The sequence below is a fragment of the Oryzias melastigma genome, linkage group LG16 (genome assembly GCF_002922805.2).
Source record: "Oryzias melastigma strain HK-1 linkage group LG16, ASM292280v2, whole genome shotgun sequence".
NCBI classification, from domain to species: domain Eukaryota; kingdom Metazoa; phylum Chordata; class Actinopteri; order Beloniformes; family Adrianichthyidae; genus Oryzias; species Oryzias melastigma.
Window position 1 is genome coordinate 135074 of NC_050527.1, and position 26298 is coordinate 161371.

The 26298-nt window shown below is 38.8% G+C and overlaps 1 protein-coding gene across 10 annotated transcripts in view; it reads right to left on the minus strand.

Annotated features, from left to right (window-relative positions):
* The window catches only part of mef2d (myocyte enhancer factor 2d), a 121920-nt gene that overhangs the window by 49199 nt on the left and 46423 nt on the right, over window positions 1–26298 (minus strand). For 7 of the 10 annotated variants that reach the window (XM_024267230.2, XM_024267232.2, XM_024267227.2 and 4 more), the window contains exons 4-5: window positions 19125–19328; window positions 2712–2849 (exon numbers count right to left, since the gene is read on the minus strand). In XM_024267230.2, coding sequence (XP_024122998.1) covers window positions 2712–2849; window positions 19125–19328 — 342 coding nt within the window. Of the gene's footprint in view, window positions 1–2711; window positions 2850–2973; window positions 3100–19124; window positions 19329–26298 lie in introns of all 10 variants that reach the window. The other 3 variants (XM_024267231.2, XM_024267236.2, XM_036215705.1) reach the window with 1 other exon arrangement.

Sequence of the window (26298 nt, forward strand, 5' to 3'; positions counted from 1 at the left end):
CACGTTTGGTGATTACTGCTATAGTAAAACAAAATAAATGAGGAGGTAAAAAGGGTTTTGGGAACTCTTGGCTTGATGCCTGGGATGGACAGTGCTTAGATCTCAGTGAGGGCTGCTACCATCATCTACTGGAGCTTAAAGGCCTGCAGTTTGACTCACTGATGAGAACTAAAAGTACAAATACTATCCCTGAATCCACTAAACTCACACCTCACACCTGAAAATACAGCTCAGGAACTTTCCTCACTTCAGAAACCTTTCCCAATAAAGCCTTGTCTTCCAGAACTATCTGCCAATTTCAGTCTTTTAAGCATCTACTTGATCTTAGAGCTTAGAAGAGTGATAGTAAATTACTACCCATCTATAATTATTGTTTTTCATACTAGTGTGACCCCTCCAACTCCAGTGTGGTTGTAGTTGACTGTTCAACCTAACTCCTGAATCAGCACCTGAATGTGACGTGGTTTCATCCCAAGTGACCGATCAGGCGGGCGGGCGAGCGGGCAGACGAGATGAGGGGTTGTAAATTAAGTGCTGCTCATTAAAGTGACATTAATGGCATTATTGAGCACAGAGGAAAAAATGAATCATACAGAAACTGGCAAAGTGAGGGGGGGTGCTGGCAGAGCGCCAGTCAGAACCTGGATAATGTCAGGAGGAGCCGGACCACACTCGGCAACTCTGTTTATACCACAGTTTAAAACGGAAACAGGCTTTCCCGATCCCGATCCCGCTCCGCACAGTGAGACAGAGTGTTAGCACCACCATTGAAAATAATTATATATATATATATATATATATATATAAAGAATACATTTGTAAAATTATGAGAAAAAAAATGTAATTTTACTAGAATATAGTCGTAAATTAATGGGAAAAAGTTGTAATTTTGTGAGAACCCGTAAAATAATGACAAAAAAGTTGTCATTTTACACGGAAAAGGCATTCTTTTTCACAAAGGTTGTGTAAACCTCCATCTACAATCTTCTTCTGAGGAACCTGCAAATTCTTTTCAATGTCCTTATACTTATAATCAAAGAATAATGACTCACTGAAAGACTTAGTACTTCCTTATTTAATAAACCAATACTGAAGTAATTGCTTACAATGCGTTCTATGACTCTCATCCAATATTGGTTCTTCTTTTGTTGTTGTTGTTATATTTTTCATAGTAAATAGCATTTTGTCTCATAAATTAATAACTTTAACCTATTACTATAGAAAAATATTGACTCTTTTATGCTACAGTCACAAATACAACTGCCACAGCGCAATAGGGAGGCAGTCACGTGTGCTGAATTGTCCAGGTTACCGGGCGGCTGGTGGCACTTGATATGGTCGGAGACATTTACACATTGTTCAGTCAGAGCTGCTGCTGGCTGGTGATTCTGGCAGCCACCAACCTGTGGCCACCCAGATGTCACCCGATTTTGCAATGGCGTCATCAGAGGCACCGCTAGGGATTTTGGGACCCATGAAAATAATTTTTATAAGGCCCCTAATACAGTGTCAAATTTGCATTAGGGGCCTTTATGCCCCCCCACTCAGTCTGGGCCTCAAGAATCCGCCACCTTTACCCCCCTTTTCGGCGCCCCAGATCCCAGCCTTTCACTGGACTGTCACCGCGCAACCTCAAAAAGTGCCGCTGACTGCTGTCAAAAAAACTCATTTGATCGCTGTAAAATTTCCACTTTTTTTCAAAATCTCTGCCTCTCAATAATAATTGCTGCTACCTGCCAAATTTCCTGAGAAACGGGCATTTAAGTCGCCGCACTGTGGCATTTTGGAATATGTGACGGTAGCCGAATTCATAATTCAATGAGTTTATTTCATAAAATGTTGACTTTTTTCCTTACAATTTTACAAGTTTATTTTCATGAATGTACAACTATTTTACAACTTTATACTTGTAAAAATTCTGACTTTTTTCCTTATAATTTTATGAGTTTCTTCTTGTAAAATTACAACTTTTTCCTCATAATTTTTATTACTTTATTTGCATCAATTTACACTTTTTTTTCTCTGAATTTTAGGACTTTATTCTTGTTTTTATGGTGCTTCTAATACTCTGTTGTAACATAATCTGCTTTTACATTACTTTTTTAAATATATTTTCCAACAATAGACAAATCCCTGCGAAGCGATCTGCTCATCAGGACGCCCCCAAAGCACTGATTGTTAGAATAAATTGTCAATTTTTATGAAAACAAAGGTCACCGTCAACACTGCTGCACTGGTTTAGCAAACTTGCGGAGGCATGGAGACAGTTCATTGTAGAAATGATGCTCCTGAGGAAGCTCCTAACTGTGCTGACAATCTTTAGATTAATGAAGCAAAATCCTTTTTTTTTGTTTCATGACTCATATGCACATTTGCAGGATAATGGTTTTAATGGCATCACTTTTAGTTTGGAAAAAGAAAGTTTTGTACTTCTTGTGATTATTTTTGTTGTTGTTACTTCAGACAGCCCATGGAGCAGATGCAGTTTGAGGGGAGCGATTTCATGGATGGAGACAGGTGGTGTTGGTAAAAGGTGAAGTGCGGTAAAAACGGGTGAGGGAGTGGTGAAGGCAAGTGCTCTGTGAGTAATCAGATCGCCATCAGCATCCAGAAACCGTCCGCTCAGCGCCAGCAGCAAAGTACCGGTATGAGGTGGGAGGGGGGCTGGAGGAGGGGGGGCAGGGTTACACAGAGAGGTGGGAGGTACTCACTGACAGCCTATAGTTCTGCATCATTTTATCAAACTCCTCGTCAATTTTTTTGTATTTCTCTTCAGTGCGAGGGGTGAGGGAGAAGGGCTCCTCGGGGTCTGGGCTCTCAGAGTCCCGATGCTCTTTCTTGTTCAGAGCCTTCGTTCCCCGAACACAAGAAAAAAAAGAAGGCACAGAGAGATAGAGAGAGGGCAGATAGAGACAGAGAAGAAGAACAGAAAGAGAAGGTTAGAAAAGGTGACCAAAGTGTGATGGTACTCACGCCATAGCGTTTGAAGAGGCTGTCCAGGTCGTCGGTCTTGCGGTCATTTAGCGGGCTTTGGTCGATGGAGTCATCGCCGTCGGGCTCGGGGCTGTTGCAGCCATTAAAGCCTTTCTTTCGCAACGTCTGAAGCGGCCAGAGAGGGGTAGAGGAGAAGGAGGAGGCTCATTTCATTTTTCATGCACACTTTTCATCAACACTTTTTTTAAACCATAGCAGAAACACAAATGAACATCTTGATTGCACCATATCAGATGACTCCTACGCTGTTCATTGAATTAAAAATGAAGCAGTTAAGGTCAGATGAACACTTCAGCCCAGATGAAGACATGAAAGAGAGCTTTTTCTTTTTCCTGGAGGCTTTTTGTACAAATAGGAAAATGGTTTCTGATAATCTTCAATCGATTTCTAGGGGCCAACCTTTGTAACATCTGCCACCCACACGAAAGTAAGTTATTACCACCGAATCTGCACTTGCTCACCTAGCAGGCTCTCTGTACGAGTCCCGACTCCCTGGCTTAGAAAGGTGAAGAAATGATCGAATTGAGCGCAGAGAAAAAGCTTTGAAATCAAAGGATGCTCCATCTCTGGAGAAGACAGAATGTGGCAGTTGTGGCTATAAAATACCTGAGCTGCCCGTCAGAGGACACAGCGAGGCCTCACCTCTACACTTTCCTTGATCTACAGTGTCAGTGTGAAGCTTTCCAATGGGGACGGTGGCTAAAGCAAAAGGGCAAACGGGGAAAGAGCAAGCATCATGGTCAGGTTGTGACTGCCTTTACAGGCTTGAAAAGGCCAGAAAAGAAAGAGGGAGGTCAGGAGAAAGACGGATAGAGAGGCTCTTATTTTGAGAGGATTCAGCTAAACAAGATTTACTGTTAAGTAGCTTTGCCTGGTGGGTCCACACCACGGAGCAGAGCAGACATCCTCCGAGCAAAATGGATCATAGAATGGAGCTGCAGAACCTCGGTTGGCCCAAGTCTGAGATTTAGCACAGAATGGCTCAGAAAGGAAGAAATCTTCTCACTGTGACATCTAAGAAAATAGATGGTGGTACTCTTTGTTTTCTTCTTTAACTGAGAACAAATGCTTCAGAACAACCTGCCACATGAGATGAGGATAAATGAAAGGAGTTAACAGCTAAACTGGAACAATTCTAAACCATTAATTGCTGAAAAGAGTTTAAAAGAAAATTCAAAAAAATATATATATTTTCAAAGATACACTCTGATGTAAATCGTGTTTGGGGATTTTTTAGCATGTTCTTTTGGCATTTTTCTGTTTATAGAGGACATATACTTAAAAAATTCAACTTAAAATTGCAATTTTGAGTGTTTCTTTAGTCAACTTGTTGTGAAAAATAGAGATTAAAAAAGAAAAAAAGAGCATATTTGTGACATAGAAAATACGATGGACGGGCCATGAGTTCCAAAATCCAAGCTCTCCGCAACGGATGGGAAGAGGAGGCTGGGTTGCTTTCCGCTAATGGTCCCGCCCAAAACTCAGAGGTGAGTTTTTATAAACTATTGCTACTCTACAGAATCCTCTTCCTAAAAAATGACAGTTTTTTGTTTTATTTGGCTAAAGATAGGGGTGTGAATTGTAAGAGTCTGGCGATACGATATGTATTGCGATCCACGTCATGATACGATATATCTCAAGACAATACCAGACGATATTTCACTATTTTTTAAATTATGACTTAATAATTATCTTAATATTAATACATTTTTTCACAAAATTGTAAAATATATGATCAGAAAATTAGGTACTGCAACTGTATCTAATAAACAAGTTGCTTTTACCCAAGCAAATTCCTGGTGCTTTTCTTTGGGAGAAAGCTTTTCTCTTCTCTTTTTTGCTTTCCTCTGCTTTTATTTAGGAAATATTTAAGTGGAAAACATAAGTAAGATGCTGAACTGCGTGTTTGCTTTTTAAATAGTTAATTAAATAAGTTTTTTAAATCGATATAGGTATTGCCAAATAAAGTATTGTGATAATTCACTAAATCAATATTTTGAAGCTAAAAATAATCATAAATAAAAGTTCACTTAGAAATAGCTCAAAACATTATCGGAGTGGGTCTTTAATGTTCAATTTATGCAATTTTATTTTATTGTACTAAAGAAGCATAAACATTTAACAATCCAACCAAAACAAACACAAACAGGGAGGCTTTTGATGAAAACTACCTAATAACCCATCTGTACAACGTTCTGCAATCGTATTCAATCCTTCGCACCCTTTATTTTCTTTAATTAAAAGCCACCCGCTGAGTCAGGTGTGACTGCAGAGTAGTGGCAGTCTGATTAAAACAAAAGCACATGTTCCGTGACTCCCGCTGTGCACAATCACAGCAAAGTGAGGATGACTCAACTGCGAGCAATTCAGCCTCGGATACGAAGCCCGGCGGAAACTCGTACCTTCAAGATCCGCCGAAAAAACCCAGAGGAGGCAAAGATTTGACGAATTAGCCTTAGAACCTTAAAAACAGGTAAGGACAAGAGGCTAATGATGGTATTTAGATCTAAGGGTGAAGAGACTTTGGATGCTAATAACAATGGAGTTCTTTGATATGAGTCTCATTAAAACTCCAGGACGTTGTTATCACAGCAGTCAAAGCTGCATTTTATCTTCCCACAGAAACGGGTTATTAGAAAGATTTGTTCTCGCACGGAGACGCTTTCCTGATTCAGCGGTTCAGTCTCAGCAGAACAAGACAGCACTCTGATCTGCAATTTTTACACACAAAAGCTGCCACCACACACTTTGTTGTCCACAGTTCACAGGGAACACACTCTGCAGTGCCACCGATTGTGCTCTGACCCAAAATTTCAGAGAATAAACAATTATTTTAAAAAAGAGCGAACACTGAAATAAAAGAACTCTCGACATGACAAGCTAGCATGTGACAGGCAGCTGCACTAAAGACGTGATCGAGGCGTGGACCTCCTGTTCCATCTAGCATGACACAAAGAAACATGGAGCCTGCTATCCAGCGTTGACGTGTGCTCACATTCGTACCTGCATTTCCAAAAAATCCTGTCAACAAAATCAGTTCATTTGGATCCTCTGTGTAAGGTGGACTTCTCTGAACCCACCAAAATGAATCAAGGTGAGAATCTCAAATATGCAAGACATAGCAAAAACACGTTGTTGCAGGTAAAAATAAATTTCTTTTATGAGCCTCTGGTGAAGCGGGGCCTCGTAAACACTCAGAAAACAAACCTGAGAAGCCTTCAGACTCTGTGCAACAAGATCTTCCCAAATGGATTAATTTGCAACATAAAAGACACAAATAACCAAGGGAGTAAATAAAGGAAATCTAAAAACCTACTAAATAATTTTTTTGTGTTTTTAACATGTTCTTGTTGCATTTTTCTGAGTATTCAAATTGCGTTGGATCAGAAAACTGGATGCTAGAAAATGCTCAGACTACTGATGCAGCTACTGAAATGGGCGTGCCAAAGTCTCCCCTCCCCCTGAGCGCACCCTGGCCCACTAACACTTAGATATCACTCAAATTATAGCCAACATGTCTTAAAAAACGACAAGGGGCTTTTTTGATTTTAGCTAAAAACGTTATAATTATAATCAAAAGATCACTGGGATTGATTTTACAATAGAAAACAAATATGGTGTAAGTGGGGCTTCAATAGTTTGATGATTTTCATCTAAACTAAATATAATGGATTTCTGCTTATGAAAGCACCAAATCTTGTCAATTTGAATTTTCAAATCTCAAAAAATGGTAAAAAAAAAAAAATATCAAAACTTTGCTGAAAATACATGAAGGAAAATTCAATAAAGGTTTTCCTTTTGTTTTGTATTTGATGCTGAGGGTGACAGCTGTTTTTGACTCTCACATATGGATGTAAACATTTGTACCTCCTGTCGTTGTAGCTTTCCTGCAAACTTTTTCTACTTTCTTCTTTTTTTCTCCATTGGAAAGTCTTTTTTCTGTCACTGTCATGCTTTTTTGTTTCTGTTAACATTACAGAGCAAACACGGGCAACTTGCCCTCTGAGTTTCTATGTTTCTCTTCCCACTTTCTCACTTTGCGCTACATTACAGTTCATGCAAATTTCTCTTCTTCCTGTCGCACAAGCTCTCTGTGGAGCCCTGATCAGCTTGTCTCTGGGTCAGTCAGCCATCTGTCTACCTGTCCACCGTCCCCCCCGCTTTCCCTCTCCCCCCGTGTTGCCAGGGTAAGATTCACCCAGCAGAGCAGCACCCTGTCCTCTAACTGGCTGCGGCTCTAAACCAGTCCCGCCCCCTCTACCTCTCCCCCTCCTTCCCATCATATCCCTCTGGACCACTTTAACGCCCACCCGCGCATTGGCCCGCCATCAGTTTTCAGCTTTTCATGAAACTCTAAACCGCTCTCTACTTTCTGTCTTTGTCGGTACCCTCAGAGTCGCACCTTTTCCTCAACTCTTAGAAAAGTCTCACACTTGTCATTCTGAGTTTAGCAACACTGTCTATCTTTACCTATTCTCCCTCTAACTACCAGCTATCGCATCCTTTTATCTGTTTTTTTGTCTCTCCTCTGTGTTCCTAACATCCCTCCACCTCTCATTGTCCTCACTACATATCATTTTATATTATTTAATATAATTCCTGGCTGAAACAGAATAAAGTGAGTCCTTAAAACATTAATTAGTTTAACTTTTTTCTATTCAATAATTGTCCTCAACCACTTGAGACCTCTTTGTTGAACATGGTGTGACATTGAACATGTGGTCCATATAGAGTGTATACATATAGATTATTTACTTTTGCTAAATAAATAGAAAAAAATAAAGAACATAAACTCCACTAGCTGAAAAAAAAGATGGACAAACCAAGCAGTCACATGACTTAACAATTTATACAATATATATTTATGAACTGTTTTTTTTATCCAGCTTGGTGGTTACTGCTATTTTGACTGTTTGTGATGTCACCAAACCCAAAATACTCTGGATTCTTTGAAACTGGCTTGAATACATCTGGGAAAGTGAATGACGATGACCAGAAGCAGTGGTTAGCGGGATTTAAACCTCTGGTTCAAATCCCAACTGGGACCTTCCTGTGTGGAGTTTACATGATCTCCAAGTGTTTGTGTGGGTTTTCTCTGGGCACTTTGGCTTCCTCACACAGTCCAAAAGCATGCTTCATAAGTTGATTGTTACTAGTAGTGTGCATTGACAAGATCTGGCAATGTAATACGTATCCTGATACATGTCTCACGACACGATACATATCACAATATATTCCAAGACTGTACCAGAACTATTTTTCACTTAAGAGTAAAAAAAAGAGATGGGAAAAAAATTATGAAAAATAATTAAATGAAAAAAAAATAAAAGAAAAAACTCTACCTGAATATAAATATGTCTTTCATTGTAATAAAATGGTAAAATTCATTTTATTTAAAGATCACAACATTAAGCACTTTAACATATACTGATACTGGCAGCAACATGGCTCAGAGTTTCAGTTCAGTATCCATCCCAAGTAAAAACTAAGTAGTACATGTCTCATAACAACCAAAACTGCAAGGCTGACTGAACATTTAACACAAGCTGAATCTCGTGAGATCTTGTTTTGGTTCTGTGTATAGCTGCTCATAGAGGCTCAGTGTGCTGTGCTGCCAACTAGTGGTTGGGGGTGTAAGTGGAAAACAATAGTAAGACGCTGAAGGACAATCATAAATAATTAATTAAATAACATCTTGTCAGCATTTTGAATTGATACAAGTATTGCCATACGTAATATCAGCAAATCGATTCCCCCCCTACTTGTTACTCTTAAGTGTCCCTAGGTCTGCATGTGTGTGGGAGTGATTGTGTGCCTTCTAACAGACTGGAGAACTGTCCAGGGTGTATCCTGCCTTCGCGCCAAAGGTAGCCCGACAAGTGACCCCGAAGGGATTTAGCAGATTAAGAAAATGGATCGATAGAAATCAAATAAATTGAAATTGATACCAAAATATGCATGTCTAGCACAGTTTTTCCAGGCATTTAATATAAAAAAACAGCTTTAAAGAGACAATAAGTATATTTTTCTAAATTGTAAAAGTGGGATATTTTAGGTTAGCTGTGTAACAAAACCTTAGAGGTTAACTTTAGTGTTTAGTGGTTGATGAACTGCATGGTGGCCTTCAATTTGTCCTTTTTTTTCAGCAATTTTTTTGTTTTGAATGAAAAAAAATGATTAATATTTCTACAAGTTACCAAAATCTATAAAAAACTATTAATTCAAATGTAATTAAACTACTGAGGACTATACTTACTAAGAAATGGAGAAAATAAATCAATAGGTTTAGTTTTTTTGGACTCCGAGTACTTTATTTACAAAATTTGCACTTGGTTTGCAGAAATATTGCTTTGCCTCTCTCAGGTCGATGCAAAAAGCAGGATGTAATGTCACCACCTATTGTGGCATGTCACTTACAGCCCTGCAGAAGAAGCAAGTCATGCACTGACACGCACTTATGCTCCTTCAGTCTGTCGAATGGGACATCATGTCCACAGAAGCAGCTGCCAGGCTCCTCGGTCGCTGTATTATAGATCAGCAGACTTTTCTCATATCACAAGCGAACAAGCCTCGAGATGGAAAGATCACCTGTTAAAGTGAAAAACTGCAAAAGAAAGGCTATCTGTCAAGTCATGCTCCCTGTCAATTATTCATTATGATTAGTCACACTCTACTTCTTGTGCTGCCTAGTGTGAACAATCAATGGCCATCTCCATTCAGGAGTAAAAACAAATTCACTTTTATACAAAAGGTTCTACTATTGTGTCTTTTTACTGTAAATTGTGTTTAATTATTCAGATTTTTATAAATTAATGTAATAAATGTGCACATTTGACTAAAATCTGAATAATAGATTTTGTAACTTATCACCCCTTTTAATTCACCTTTAACCTGTCAACTCTGAGTGAATATTTTATGCCTAATCTGAGTGGATTTTTTGCCAGCTCTTTGTAAAACAGCCGTGTTTGGCTGATCATATCTTCTGCAGGTCATCAGTTAGTTTAAACAGAAAGCATCTGATGCCTAATGTGAGCAATGATCAAGCTGGACTAAGCAAATACTATACTAAATAAATAGTTTTAATTATTATTTTTGCTCTTTTGATTTCAACACATGCATGCATCTAGTTCTCCAGAGTGGATGGTCGGTCGATTGTAGATTTTTTTTCATAACTGCAAGCTTTTTCAACTGTAATTTTTTCCATCTACTCCTGATTCACAATGATTTGAATAAAACATATTTAGAAATGCTATTTTAATTTTCTTGAAAAACACCAAAAAACTATTTTCATTGGAGTTGGTCTTTGATGTTCTCATATAGAAAACTAAAAAAAACAATGATTTTTAAAGCACAAGGTTCAAAGCCTCAGTATAGAGCGGCCTGTTCTGAGAACACCTGTCATATGGACTGGCATCCTTGTGACCTCATCTAGCCCAGATTAGGACTTGAGGATATGACAGGTCTTAGCTGAAGTCCTTAGAGTTCATGTAGCAAAGACGGATTATCTGAGAAGGAGCATCTCCAGGGCAGCGAAGGAAGCATCTTCGACCCAAGAGAGCTGGGGAAAAGAGGGGTCAGTTTGAAAATCAAACTTGAGAGTTTATTATTGCCGCCAGGAGAATCCGTTTGCCATTTTTGAAAATTGCCGGGCTCTCCGTGGCATAAAGCAGACCATCAGGGCGGTACCCAAGAGTCCCTCAGCTCCAGCATTGAAGCTTGCCTGTGAAATCTGCCTTGCTTGAGCCGCTTAAAGAAAAAAAGGGGCATCCTGACTTCTCCACCCATCTTACTTTCTCTCCTCGGCCATTCATCACCACTCTTTCAGCATTTTGCTTGCTCGTGTTCCCTCTGTCTCCGGCTCTCCTCCTTTCTTTGCCCTGATTGGGATCTGCAGTCAAGCGGATTAACACATTCTGACAGGAGAGGCAGGCTGCCCACACACAAACACTTTCAAGCAGCACGTGCATCTCAGAGAGAGGCTGTGTGTGCATATGTATTGCCTCTCAAGCTTGCATTGGAATGAAGGCATGTCTAACCGTGTGATGAATACTGAATCCATGCTTGCACGCACGCACACACACACACACACAATGAAATGAACTAAAGTGCTTCTAAGCAGTAAGGGACAAGCAGTGTGACATACACCAGGCATTAAAGGAGTGTGTGTGTGTGCATGTATATGTGCAAATGGGTCCCTGCGTGACTTCATCCACACTTCATAATTTATACTCAAAAGCACTTGCTCAGAGAGACTAACAGAGGCAGAGCAGCAAATGGGCACATTTTCTGACTATACAACCATTTCTTCTGTTTCCGTCTCTTTTCTACTCATTTCATCTAAGCTACGTTCAGCAGTAATTTCAGATCAAAAGCAGATCATTTTTAACTGTATTTCCTTCTGTTACATAGGTTGTGACAGGGCGAAAGAGCATCAACAGTCTCTTTTTCAAGTTTCCTTAAATGTAAAGCATGTTTCCTTATTATGTACATTTATGGCACAAAACAAAAGCAAGAACTTAAATATTGCATCAATTTAAAATCATCTTTTGATCTATTTTTAAAGCGTTTCCAGAGGTATTTAAGTTATAATTATGCCGGTGTTGTTTTATAGGACATAGTTTTGCAAACCGGCAGTAGTTCATTAGAAATTCTTTGGTACGATGCAACCCCGCCCCCCCTTTCCGTCACCCATAATTGAGAGATCTCGGTTGACACGGTCCTGCTATCTCACACCCCCAACGATTACAGGTGCTACAAAAATGGTGAACATTATTGGAGCTATCTTAGCTATTTTGAGCCAGATGGCAGCTCAGACCAGGAAAACTAAAGCCTTGTTTCCACTGAGCGGTCCGGTATGGTAAGGAGTGGTACGGTACCGTCTAGTTAATTCAGGCGAGCGTTTTCACTCAGTTAAGCCTCACTTCCACTGAGCGGTTTGTTTTCACGGCACATGTGTGGTGTAGACCACTAATGGATCTCTCAAACTCACTGTGTATCATACTGTCGCCAATGGTGGTAAGGAGCGTTTGCTGTCCCATCGCAGATCAGGTTTTGCTGTTGTTTGCAGGGACTTTCAATAGAGACTCGTAACCAAAAGAGTACGCAGGAAACCACAAAAACCTGAATGCTCACAAACGTTGGAAACATTGGCTTAAATGAGCGCTATATTGGTGCTTTCTAATGTTGTCATCACTTTCTGCCAATTAATGGGTAGCTATAACCGTTCTGTTCCACTTTTCAATGGACCTACAACTGAAGGGGGGGCCCCCAATAGGTATGGTTTGGTACTGTTTAATGGGTCCACTTTACAACTGAAACGCTCAAAATTTGCCAAAAATATATTTTTGCATCCACTGTTTATATCTTTGGTCTTTTGTCTGTTTTTACTGAACAGGTTTATTGAACATTTGTTCATGTCTATTTACTATTAAGCAATATTTTCTGCGTCCTGTGAAATGAAAGGAGCTAACGACACTAGCAACTATTGCTAAGGACTTTTCTGACAACAAGATAACCTAGGACAATAGCACATGTAAAGTTTTAAGCATAAAGCAAACTGAAACATCACAAATCAAATATAAAGCCATCTTCAACATGCAGAAGACATTGCCTAGTAGACATTGAACTTTCAAATTAAGGTGCGGGCTGCAAAATATTAACTTGGGGGCCACAAATGGTCCGCGGGCTGCCACTTTGAGACCCTTGGTGTAGACCGATGATGTAGTTGTGTGTCAAAAGGTCCAACTAAAGCGAAAGAGAAGCTTTTTTTAAACTTTATTTAACAATTGCAAGCATGTCATAAAAGAAAGAGAAGCTGACTCAGAAACAGAAACGGAAAATGAAAAAGATAAACACGGAGGATAATTATAATCCAGAGCAGGTGTTTATTATGTATGAATCCAGCCTCTACGCTGCAGAACAGTCTATTGTTCTGAATTAAAATTAAAAAAGAACTCTTTATATTAAACAATACTCCAATGTTCTTTCATAAATGTTTTACAAAGCATGATCGGAAGTGTTTTTGACGAGTATGGATCAGTAACGGACATTCTTCGGTCGTGGGGGTCGGATGAGACATAAACAGGGGGTGGGGGGCCTCTCTGGTCCACAACTTGAGCGAATAAGGGGGAATACTATATGTAAAGAATTTTTTATTCTTTGCCAGAAGATTGCGGAGGAGAATACAGCTGAAAAAAGAACTAAACTTTGGATCTTGAGTCGGTAAAAGCGCTGGTCGGACGCTGTTGTCGTAAAACCAATCAATGGGTTACATCATGTGACTGAAGAAGCTCCGCCCTAATGGGTCCACTTCCTTTTTCTATGGACCTACGACAAACGGGGGACCAGAAATGGTACCAGTTGGTTGTGCTTAACAAGTCAGTTTTGTAATGGAAACACTCAAAAGTCCAGGACTGCTCAGTGAAAACGAAACATTAGAAATGCACTATTATGCTTAATTTTCTTAGTATATGAACTCTATCATCAGAAAAATGCCCCAAAAACATGTTAAAAATAGATTTTTACTTATTGGACTGGATCTTTCAATTTAAAAGTTGAATTAGGGTGAAGCAGATTTCTTTAAAAGCCAGAACATCATGAAGTTAAGCAGAAAATATCGTTCATTTTTTTTTATTTTGCTGTTAAAATGTATTTGTGACATTTCAACAAAAGTCGTTTTTCAGACATGGCAATATTCTGCCCAGATAAAACTAGAAACCTCTTTTAATGCAGGCGATGAAAAGAAGGGAAAAAAAATCAGGTGAAATCTCAAGAGGCCATTTGTATCTCAGTAGGTAGAGCGGGTTTTTAACCAATCAGAACATTCACTGTTAGATGCTCACTTTCTGCAGTCCACAAGCCAAGGTGTCCTTGTGAAAAAAAAAAAAAATACACAAACCCCACAGTAAGTCAGTTCAAGTGGACTCTACAGAGAAGTCTCCTCAAGAAAGAAATACATTATAAACACAGACAGTATTAATAATAGGTTTGATTTACATGTAATTATTACCTGAATTTCTAACCTTAATACTAGATTTTTAAATATCTTCTTTGATTTCTTCAAGGAAACCATGAATTGTTTTTAAATAACAGGCATTTATAAAAAAAAAAAAAATCTCTTTTCAGGATTTTCTACATCCCAGGAAAATGAACGAGGAAGGATTAATGCAAAATAGCAGCATGGACAATACTAACACCCACATAACACACATAACAAGGAGGCGTGTGCTGCGGCGGCGTGCTGAGTGAAGGGGACAGCTGAGGACAAATGCTGGAGAGGGTTCCTAAATGCCTGCTGGCCTGCAGAGAGAATAGGGGCAATAGTGGAAAGGGAAGTTGGAAAAGGGAAAAGATAAAGGCCGGTAAAGGAGGGAAGCTCCCAGGACACACACACAACTGCTACACAACAGAGAGCCTCACCGAGGCTGAATATTGTATGAGGTGTTCTCATGGGCCACTGCAGAGCATGCAAGCAGAGAGGACGTGGGCTTATGCCTGTGTGCACGTGCACACACACAGGCTAATGAAAGAGACACATCAACACACACAAACACATGTACGCACACAAACAGAGCCAGTGGAGCTTGAGTTGATGTGGCCTGGAGCTGCCCAACGCCTTGCCTCGACACACAGACACACACTCTAGCGTCTACATAAGAGCCATCTGCAGTTCCAGATACAACCAACAGAAAAAGCTCAACTGCTGACACTTTGAGACAGTCAGAAGGAGAAGGGAGGAAAAAAAGACATAAACTGTCACGAACGAGCACACGAAGAGACAAGGAGACGGAGAAGTTGGGGAGAAAGTAAAGGGGGAAACAACAGCGTGACAGAAAGGTGGAGGGAAAGTATGGCCTCAAACTCTGACATGTTGGTTTTACCTTGAGCCCAGTTAACGACAAAACTGCTTCAACAAGTTTACTGAGCCTCAGTTATAAGTGGACTAAATGGTGGGCTTGTCAGATGGCATTTCCAGACAGAGGAAACACTTTCATGCAATTTTGTCAATGTTTGTCCAAATTCCCCTACTTAATGCCACGAATACAAAAGCCTCTTTCGCCCAAGAAACATTTTTCTCAGATTCAGTTATTATGAAGCTAATGCGGCCTTGATTTACCGATGCTAAAGAAGTCAACGGGCTTTGCCTTTTCTGTATTGCTGGTCACGCCATCCCTATAAAAAAAAATGGTGTGGTGCTAAACTTTTATAGCATGTCTCAAGAAATGGTGGAACCGTTTATTAAAATAATCGTGCTATACAAGCACCAAATTTGGGATAAATGTACCTTAGGATCCCCTCTTTTAGAAAAACACATTTGCCACAAGAAAATCAATGACTTTAAAATAATATATACACTCACTGGCCACATTATCTGGCACACCATTCCAACTGCTCATTAATACAAACTTCTAATTAGCCAACCACATAGCAGAGACTCATGATCTGCTGCAGTTCAAACCAAGCATCCGAATAGGAAAGAACATAGAAGCGACTTTGAACGTAGCATGGCTGTTGGTGTCAGATGGTCAGGTCTGAATATTTCAGAAACTGTGTATCTACTGGGATTTTCACCCACAACCATCTCTAGGGTTTACAGAGAATGGTCCAAAAACAGAGAAAATATTCAGCAAGTGGCAGGTCTTTATGCGTAAATGCCTTGTTGATGTCAGAGGTTAGTGGAGAATGGCCTGACTGGTTCCAGTTGATAGAAAGGCAATAGTAACCCAACTAACCCCTGGTTACAACCGGGGTCTGCAGAGGAGCATCTCTCATGTCCAGCCTTGAGGCAGAAGACCACACCGGGTATCACTCCTGTCAGCTAAGAACAGGAAACTGAGGCTACAATTCATACAGACTCTCCAAAACTGGATAATAGAAGATTGGAAAAGCGTAGCCTGGTCAGACGGGTCTCCATTTCTGCTGCTACGTTTGGATGGTAGGTGCAGAATTTGGCATCAACACAAGTTTAAAATATATAGATAGTATATAAATAGTAAACAGTACAACTAGTAATATAGAATAAGTTGACTACTCCCTGTTCCTGGAATAAAACACGGATCACTATTGAAGCTCTTTTATGGCTTTTGTTAGCAAAAAAATATAAGATTAAAATGTTCTTGGAAAAAAAGTTTAACAGTTTTTTGCTAAAAATGGTATCTATAGCTCCAAGTATGGCTATATCAGTGAGAAAAGCATCTGATTTCAACTATGTAGACTCAACAACACAAATTGTCTCTGTGTTGAAGGGAAGACGTTACAACGTTTTAGCTTTTGGGCTTCCTGAAACATATTTATTTTGGAAAACAGCTTTCAGTTTTATTGGAAACATGTCCAAACCAGTGATTCATTTAGATGTTTGTGAATAGCGTCTGCACTATTGGAAAAGAATGATGCCTGAAAGCAGCAGTCAAAGGTCATATGAGCCTTCAAGAGATCATGAGATGAATCCAACCATGTTTGAAGCCTAGAGGTTTCTAACAGTAACTTATTTGAAGGAGCGGTCTGAAAGCAGAAGATAAAAATTATTATTTGTTGACAAAGTTCACCACTCCTGGGACAGAGGATGGTAAGCTAACTCCATAAAAGCTTCGATTCTAAAGAACAAATGGCTGCGAGTGAGATTTTTTTTTTTGAGATGTTGGTGAGTTTTCAGTTTTTTTGCAGGTTGTCATTCGGCCCTAAACAGTAGAAGCAGATGATAAAAGCTGTCATAGCAAATTACTCCCACTCTATTATTTTCTATTTTCACTTCAGTCATCGCCAACCAACATGTTCCTTCCAAAAATGAAGAAGCAGGGATGCTAAAACCTGTGAGGTGATGTCATTGTTCAACCTCCACAGCCTGTCTCTATTTGTGGGCTGCCCATCTCAGCTGCTGGAAGCTCTCAGCTCTGCTGTGTGCATCTTTGTGGAATATTACTTTAACCTGTGCAGCCGACATGATAGGAAAAAAAAAAAAATGTGGTGACTTCATGTTGACACCGCTTGCGGTTGACTGATCACCAAGTCCTGCAGCAATCTGCGTAAAAGCAAGTGAGAATAATATTCAAAGACAAGCCACATCCAGCTTTAAGTCAGGGCTCCATAGGAAGCGTAAGTGCTGCGCTGCAGTATAAATGGCTCGCTGAATCAAACCTAACCATCTCGTGTTCAATTCATGAGAGGGCCGTAATGTATAAAGAGGTCAGCTAAGCATGCAAATGTGCTCCGTGTTCGCCTGAAAAACTCCAGCGGAGCTTTTTCCCACAGGGACCAAACGCACACAGAAACAAATTAATTCATTTTTTAAAAGAATTTAAAAAAACATAAATCTGTAAATTGGTGATTGGGTTCACACCTTTACCCTAAGTTTATGCAAATAAACCAACATCATTTCATCAATTCTGGGAAGATTCCTTCTTCCACTACGCGGTGACCATGTTGGGCCAAGGCAGAATCAGAGTGTGTGTTGATGTTGTTGGAAAGGTCTGCATAAAATTATAGCCAACAACAGAGGAGCATGCGACTCCAGCTGTCTCCATCTCTGATTCACCTGACAAACAACAGAAGACTGAAGTCAGCCGCTCTAACCTCGAGGATGTGCATGGAAATACATGAAACATGGGATATTAAAATAAGGCAGGAATATAAAATATGTCTGGCTCTAACCCAGAATGTGATCCCATCTAATTCCAGGCATGAAAGCAAGATCCCTCAGTACAGCTGATCTTGTTTTATTTTCCTCTAAAAAGGTCATCTTCAAGCTACTCTGGACTAATGACAGTAGAAAGACTTGAACAGAGTCGACTGCAATGACCTGGACTGATCTTAATAAACTGGACAAGACTTAATTACGTCTGAATGGGGGTCTAGAGAGGGAAAGATTAGATTAGTTAGGATTAAATCTTAATGATCTCGCAGGAAAACAAACAAAGTACTGGAGGGATGCATCAGGAGTGACACACAAGCAAAATAACTTCCTCTTTACTTGGCCACCAATTGGTCTTTTACATGGAGGTCAAAGGACTGAATTTATGTCCTGTAAATCAGTGGTTCCCAACCTGCCGCGGGCCGGTACCAGTCCATGGACAGTTGGTACCAGGACGCAGAGAAAAAAAAAAAAAAAAAAACACGTTTTTTTTTTTGTTTGTTTTATATTTAACCTGATTCTGAAGGGTTTTATTTTGGTAAACTACAGGATTCTCCCTATCACATCCGACTCATTCTCGACGAATGTCAAGTCGTTCAATCACGTGTTGAAAATCCATTCGCTACTTTCTCTGCGCCAACCTGTTATTGGAACAATTTTAGATCCAGTGATGAAACAAAAGTTTCAAAATAAAAGAAAGCTGCATCTAACTGACAAAAACGGAGATCTTTACTCCAAATATAGAGTTATTGTGACAGTTGCTCCCCGATACCAATAATGTATAATATTCAGCAAGCAGCTTTCAAATTTTACAAAGATGCTGCCGATGATATATTTATCATTTTAATTTATCTAATATATTTAGAAAATATTAGTTTAAGTCACCATTTTTCTTTTTTTATGGTAATAATTCATAGTTTTTTTTTTTTGCTTTCACTTTGATAGATATTGGTTTAGTGAAAATCTATATCACGTTTCCTACTCAAAATTTAGAGAACACATACAGTTTAAACTAGTTGCAGATACTTTACAGAGCATTAAGATAAACCCTCAAAAGTAACAGGAAAATGGAATCCAAGAAAAAAAAAAATAAATAAACATGATGCCCACTGGTCCGTCTAACATCAAACCAGTAGGTTGCTTAAAAAAGCGTTAAAAAAGTTTTTCCTGCTGATTTTTTAAAGTGCAGAGTGGATAATTTAGAAGATGTCAAATTTAACTTGAAAATCTTAACCATTTGTTCCATTTGTGTCGATTAAAACGGGAAAGAATTTTATAAAGGAACCATGACAGTCAAAAAGAACAGCTGATGCCTTAATGTAATGATGATGGCATATTGTTTACTCTTAACAAACATGACAAAACTAAAATAATTGAGTTTGGAAGCACTTGTGTGCTCAGAATTTTAACTTAAAGGTGATAAAAAAAGGAAAGAAAATGAAAAGATGCACCTCTTTTCCCGTCGTAAAACCCGCTGCCCTTCCCACCCGTCTCCACATTTTACCTCGATGATGTCGGCATTAGTCCGGCTCTCGTGGGGCTCGTTGTACTCCGTGTACTTGAGCAGGACTTTGTCCATGTCGGTGCTGGCGTACTGGAACAGCTTATTGGAGTGGTTGAAGATGATGAGAGCAATCTCGCAGTCGCACAGGACGCTCAGCTCATACGCCTTCTTCATCAAACCAAACTTTCGCTTGGTGAACGTTACCTATGGGAGCGGAGAAGGGAGAACAATTAAATGTATTAACACAAAAGGCAATCAAACAAACCAAAAGCACAGAAAATTGTCCTGTAACAAAAAAAGTACAACATGATATGAAAACATTGTGAACTAGCATTCTGACAGCTTAGTTTTCTCTCTACATATAAATATCTCTAAATTCAACTTGAATTAGCATGGTTTAAAGAAAAGGCCACTTCAACCAGACTTGGAGCCACTTTCCATTTCATTCATTAGCACTAAAAGAGAAAAAAAAACCTTTTTGTCATGCGGAAGCTCAGTTTGCGGTTGCTCCTCCAGTCTGTTAACTCATTATCATACAACTCATTACTTATTCAGAAAAAAATGGATTATGACTCTCAAAACACTTTGATTCCAGTCAGCTTCAATTATCTTTGGTAGAAGTTGCATAAGGATTGATTATTCAGTCAGCATAGTCAGCAAACTCCAAATAAAATGCCTTCGACAAGCCAGAGATCATTGTCAAACAAAAATAAAATTGAATAAAAAAATATTTTATGCTAATGTTTAAAAAAATGAACTAACAGTCTTTGAAAACAAGTAAATATGTTGGAGAAATGTGTTTTTCTTTGAGAACTTGCATCATTAACAATCCTCTTATTTACAATTTGCTGCAGTTTTTGTAATATGTAACATTGGTTTCTTAAGCTTTACAATTTAGGGGTGTAGGAAAAAATTGCTTTGGCGATATATTGCGATATTTTGTTATGTAATACTTGTTCTGGTACAATCTTGGAATAAATCACGATACGCATCGTATCATGAGACATGTATCGGTATTGTATTCTCAGACCCTTGCCAATACTCACCCCTATTTCAATTCTTTCTAAAAGTCTTCTTTAAAACTAAAGCTTGTGTCACATTAAGTTTGAAAGATGTCCTTTTTTGTTGTTTTTTTCGGCCCACTTGAGACTGAATTAAGACCTGTTTAAGAATAAAAGGCACTTGGTTTGACACACTTGTCTAGATTCCTAATCCTTATCAATCATGACTCAGCAATCCAACTTGAGTCAACAGATTTAACCATGTAGGTGCAAAAATAACAGCATTTCCTTGTTGGTGCCAACAAAAGAAAATGAAACTATGTTTTGAAGAGCCTGCTTCCTGGAGGTAAAATTTACAGCAGGTTTCTGGTATAAATGTTGGTTATTCTGGTATAAAACTGGATGATCTATTAATTAGCTTTTAATTGATTAAATGAGTTATTGGTAAGTCTTTAGTATTATAAATTAAGCTTTAAATGTGGACAAATGTAGGCACAAACACACTATAGAGATCTAGTCTGTCTTTGCGAATAATTATGGAAGACCTAATAATGAACAGTTATGGTTGCTCAATTAATAGCAGAGTAAATTTCTATATTTTATGAGAAAATCAAAGTTTGTAAAGCTAGAATTTGTCAAAAACACGTCCAAGGCTATTTTTTTTTAATTTATGTCAATTTTCCAAGAGAAAAAGTGATGAGTAGTAGGTTTCAGCTGTCAGACCTCACTGTGACAATAGTTTTAACAGGAAAGTAAAAAAAAAATCAAATTCCTTAAAACTGCTGAAGCGCTCCCCCGAGGCTTAACATCCTAGAACAGAGCTGCTCACCCACAGTAAAACAGAAACAGGAGATTTCAGTGGAAATCCATGTAATCAAGCTACGGAATTTTCAATTTAAAATCCTTAAAATGTATCAAAACAGACCATTTCTTTATGAAAATAAAACCGAGTGTCGATCCATAACCCCACAACCCGGTGTTTGGTTTCTACTTTGCGCATACACTGGCTTTCACTTCCCTCCACATCATCGCTCCCCATCACATTCCCCCTCCCAGTCGTTTTCACACTCCGTTATGCTCTTTTCCATGCTCTCTTTCTATGTCGCACATGCTCTTGTGCTCTTTTCCGCACTCTCCTTCTGTCCCACATTATCCCCCTCTTTCCCACACACAAGCAGAAACAGGCTCTTGAACAAGCCCCTTCAGTCGTGTACATGCAGAGCAGGTCTGGGAGCGTTGCTGAGGTCCCTTGTTGTGTACTGATTGGCTTTAGAAGTGCTTTTCTGCTTTAACCAACTGGTATTTACGATCCTGGGAGATTTGGCTTTGTTTGGATTAAACTCACAGCGCTGGACAAACACAGACCCAAACAAGAGAGGAAACAGATTAGCAGAGGGACATGAAGAAAAGCCTTCAGGTACCACCAAAACTAAAGGTAAATGTGTGCACAGGAAGGCTGCAAACATGCTGCACTTCCAGGCCACACCCATGAGTGGCATCACATTTTCCATCAGGTGGTAAACCCAAAAACTGTGACATCATAAATTGAGGTCATGACCTGAAAAACCAGCATTTCTACATGCTGTGGTTGTCAGAAACTTCTGATGAGATCAAAGTCGTATTTAAAATTGAACCTTATATGCTGCTTTGAGAACTTTATTTAGTTAATTATAATTTGATAACGCTGCATTTGAATAAAGTTATAATCGTGGAATTTAATGAGTATAAAAAAACAAAGAGATCTTTAACCAATCCAGCCAAACAACCCCTTTCTAACTGTCCATTTAAACTCAAATATGAACTCTAATGAAAAAGGGCGTTTTTGGTGGATTTTTTTGATGTTGGAGGCCATAAATACATAAAATTAAGTTTAAAATTGCATTTCTGAGTATTTCTTTATTCAAATCGTTCTAAATTGGGAGCAAATGAAAAAACGATGTTTGAAAATAAAGCTTATTTGTGACTTACAAAATATTTTAGGGCCCATATTTCCCTGCTCTGCCTATTGAGAGGGCTCAGCAACGGGGATGGGAAGGGGGGTGTGCTTGCTCTGCGCCTACAGTCCCGCCTACAACTCAGAGTGAAATTTTTAATGAGCTACTGCAGAAACTATGTCCTAGAAAACAACACAGGTTTTTGGATTTTGACCGAAAACTGTATAATCCTGATTAAAAGACCACTGGGAACACTTAAAAAAACAGGTCAAAAGATGATTGGAGTGAGTCTCTAAGATATTAAAGTAAAAACGGTTAAACTTGTAATTGTGGGTCCACAAGGAAAATTTCATTTGAAAGATTTGCAAATGTGCTTTTTCTAGCTTAAACAAAACTTTAACAAAAACAAGCAAAGCACGCTGTTTTCAATAGCTTACGCACTCTTCATTAATTATCTCATCCAATTAATATATGAAAAGTGATGAGGGTTTACCTGCACTGACATTCAGGCTCAGTGTGGCTGCAGGCTGCTCTCCTGACAGCCTCATCTGAGCTGCCACTCTAATTAAGATGAATTGAAGAAGGAAAGAAAAGTAGAAAAAGTTGAATGTGGAGATAAGAAGGAAACATTTAGAATGAAAGCAAGAGAATCAGCCATGTAGGACTTTCAATCTCTTCATCTTTCTCCATCATCTGTCCCCTCGGCTCAGGCACCTGCCATGTTTAAGACCCGCTCATCACTTGTCTCCTTTGCTCCTCTCATTTCCTCTCCCTCGTTTTCTCTTCCACTGTTCTGTCGCTTCTTTCCCCACATCCTCTCTACCCCCTCCTGCCCTCATGCACCCCCCCCTCCCTCCTTTTGTGGTCCCTCACTCATTGCTTCCTGCTGCCACAAATCAAATTATATCGGGGTTGTCTCCACGGGCAACCGATCCCCCTCACCCAACCCCCCCTGCTCTCCTGCCTCCCCCACTATTTCCCACCTCATCACACGTTGCCAGCATCATCGTCTTAACCTCCACCCCCCACCCCCCGCCAACACACGAATGCAAGCAGAGTCATCTTTATCTTGGAGAGTCATCTACATATCCCCCTCCTTCCTCTTCCTCACTCTCTCGCACAGAAAATGAACAGATAAATTATGTGGCGATGCTGGAAAGGGAGGAAATTAAGGCTGCACGGGGTGACAAGAAGGGCCGGTGATGAGGAGGAAAAGCCCATGCAAACAACCGCTGCTTTCCTAACAAATTACAAGGTCATCTGCCAGAACTGAAAACAAACCAAATTGACCAAAACGTCCTGGAAAAGCATCGACTTTTCCTTCATCTTGGGAAAAAAGTGGGCCCACGCTGCAGTCCTGTTGTTTACCACAAAGAATAAACAAGCTGGAGGTAATTGACATTAAGAGCAGAATTGCAAGGTAACCAATGGCAACTGAGAAATAAGACATCCTCTGCGAGGATGGGAATAAAAAGAACAGAAACTGGTTGAGTGGTTTGATTTGTGTGTGTGCGTGCGTGCGCTTCCATTTGATTCTGTTTTTCTTGGCCAGGTTTTGGTTGTGTGGCAGATGGATGAGGAAACCATCACTGACAACCGCAACCTTCTCTTGCCGTTTTCTGAAGCCAAAATCTCTCTTTAATTGCCAGCTTCTTCATAAAATCAAGGCTGGACAGTCAAACCGGCAGTTTTCCCGCCTCCTTTTGTTTTTTAAACTTTCAAACAATAACTTTTTTTAAAAAAGCTGTGGACGTGTCAACCGTTGTCTAAAATTCACACAAGTTTGGCTTGAGAGGAGTGAAAGAGTTGAGAAAGCTGAATTAGTCACCTTTTAATTTGTCATTTGAAAATTTTCCTTTAATGACTCTCAACATTGCAGGAGATGAGGTTAGAGCATTTATTTCTAGCAGCGAGGCCTTTCAGAAGTGAAGTCCATACCTTTATATAGCTTTTTTAAAGGTTAGGTGCTTGTTAAAATGCCTGTGATGGTATCATCAACACATAACACAAAAGAAAACTTGTTAAAACATCTGGTTCTTATATAGAAAATGAATGCAAGTGAGCCGAGGCAATAAAAAGTGAAGGAGAAAAGTTGAAAAGTGCATTTCAGCGAGACACATCCCATCACACAGATTAAAATTCTTCTATGTGCTTGATTTACAGCAGACAGAAACTACTTTCTTTAAAGTCCTTTTACAATCTGAGGACGAAATCAGTTCATGTGCAGGTTGTGGGTCAATTTTGAAGGAATTCAGCTACAATCACAAAATGGGAGCATTTCTTTAGTCTAAAAGTTAAAAAAAAATGCAACTTTCAAAAATTATTTAGAGAAAACACACGTTCGAGCAACTTTAAACCATAAGACTAATCCAATTATTCATAACTACATGACTAAATGAGGATGGAGTGGTACCCACTACAATCAACACCAGGTTTCATTTATTTCAAGCAGAAGTGTGAGGCTTTGACTAATCTTTTTAATTACATTTTTTGTGGCTTTGCATCAATTTTTAAAGAAATTTACTTTAAGAAATTTGATTTGAGAAACATTTTTTATTGCTTTGTTATTCTAGTGTACATTCATTGCTAAGCTTTCTTTGTAATTACCAAACATAATTGCCCTCGTTTTATTTTAATTGACTGACAATTTATTTAGATTAATCCATGTTTGGTTTGCAGTTTACTATATTTTAAGATCATTTAGATTTTTACTAGAATAGAATATATTTGTATCATCTGCAAAAAGAATGAATGTCAGTACTTTGGATATATTAAATATGTCATTTATATATATATTAAATAGTTAAGGACCAAATACTGACCCTTGTGACATCTTGATTCAGCCTCTTTCATTTTAACAAGCTGTTGTCCTTCAAATTGATAGTTCTTAATCCAGTTCAAAGCCACGTCCCGGATGCCATATCTTTCTAGTTTTGTAACCAATATATTGCGATCAAATGTATTCTGCAAATCAACACATATCCCAACTGCACATTACTTTTTATCCAAGGTTGATGTTACTTCTTCCACAGCTTGCAATAATGCCATTGATGTTGACATGTTAGTTCTAAATCCATATTGGTTTTAATTAATAATTTATGTTTTTTGCAGAATTTCTCTAATCTTTTCAAACATTTTTGAAATTTTTTGTAATTAGTATATCTGTGTACATCTCAATCTTTTTATATTGGAGCACTTTGGCAATTTTCATTCCATTTGGGAACATCCCAGTTTGAAAAGAGAAACTACTGTTAATGGTGTTAAGATGCAGTCTATGATTTTCTCTTTACCATGTCAATGTCATTTTAGTCTGTAGACATAGTTCTTATAGTTCTAATTTCTGCTTCACTTACACTAGAGACGAATTCAAACTGTTCTTGTTACTTAGATTTTTTTTCCAAAGATACTAGTGTGCTGATTGGCTTTTTATCTCACATAAGGCAGGTGTGACGTATAGGGAAAAACAGAAATTGAAATTTTGATAAACTCAGCCAGAATATTATGAATAAGTAAAATGTCAATAGGATAAACTGTTAAACTGCCAGCAGAAGGAAAAATTGTCATAAACTGAAACGTTCCTCAAAAGTTGATGTTTTTACCAGACAGACGTCTTTTTTTTGTCATTGCCACGTTCTTATGGGGATTTTTCCAGGAGGTACAGGGGCAGGTTTGCGTATTGAAGGTTTGAGTTTTACGGTTTTTGTGGTAGAACAATTTGTCATGTGTTTTCCTTTTAGGAGACATTATAATAAAAACACCGACTACGATTCACTGCCACGTGCATGGCTTTAACTTCCTTAAAGAAATGTTCCAAAAACTTTCGTTTGGTAAAGTTACGACAACCACTGCAAAGAGGAGGCAGCGGGGTGCACACAACAAGTAGATAATTATTTTGCCATATAAGAAAAAAATGTAATTACTCATTTTATTTTTGCAGGAAGCAACGGAAAGCCAACTTTAATTTTTTTCATCCTTAAGTCCCACAAACTTTCATTTTTAGTTCAAAGCATATATATTAATCTTGGTTCAATTTGCAGTCCAAATTTGCTATGCAAACAAAAATGTTTTTTGATGTTTTTGGTGCATATGGTTATGATTTAACTCATTTTCTACGTCTTTGAATGATCTGCAGCAATAGAGCTTTGTGCTTGAAGCCTTTTAGGCTCATCGTGTGACCATCAACCATCTGCTGTTGCCATCCATCCATCCATCCATTTTCTTGACCGCTTCGTCCCTTTC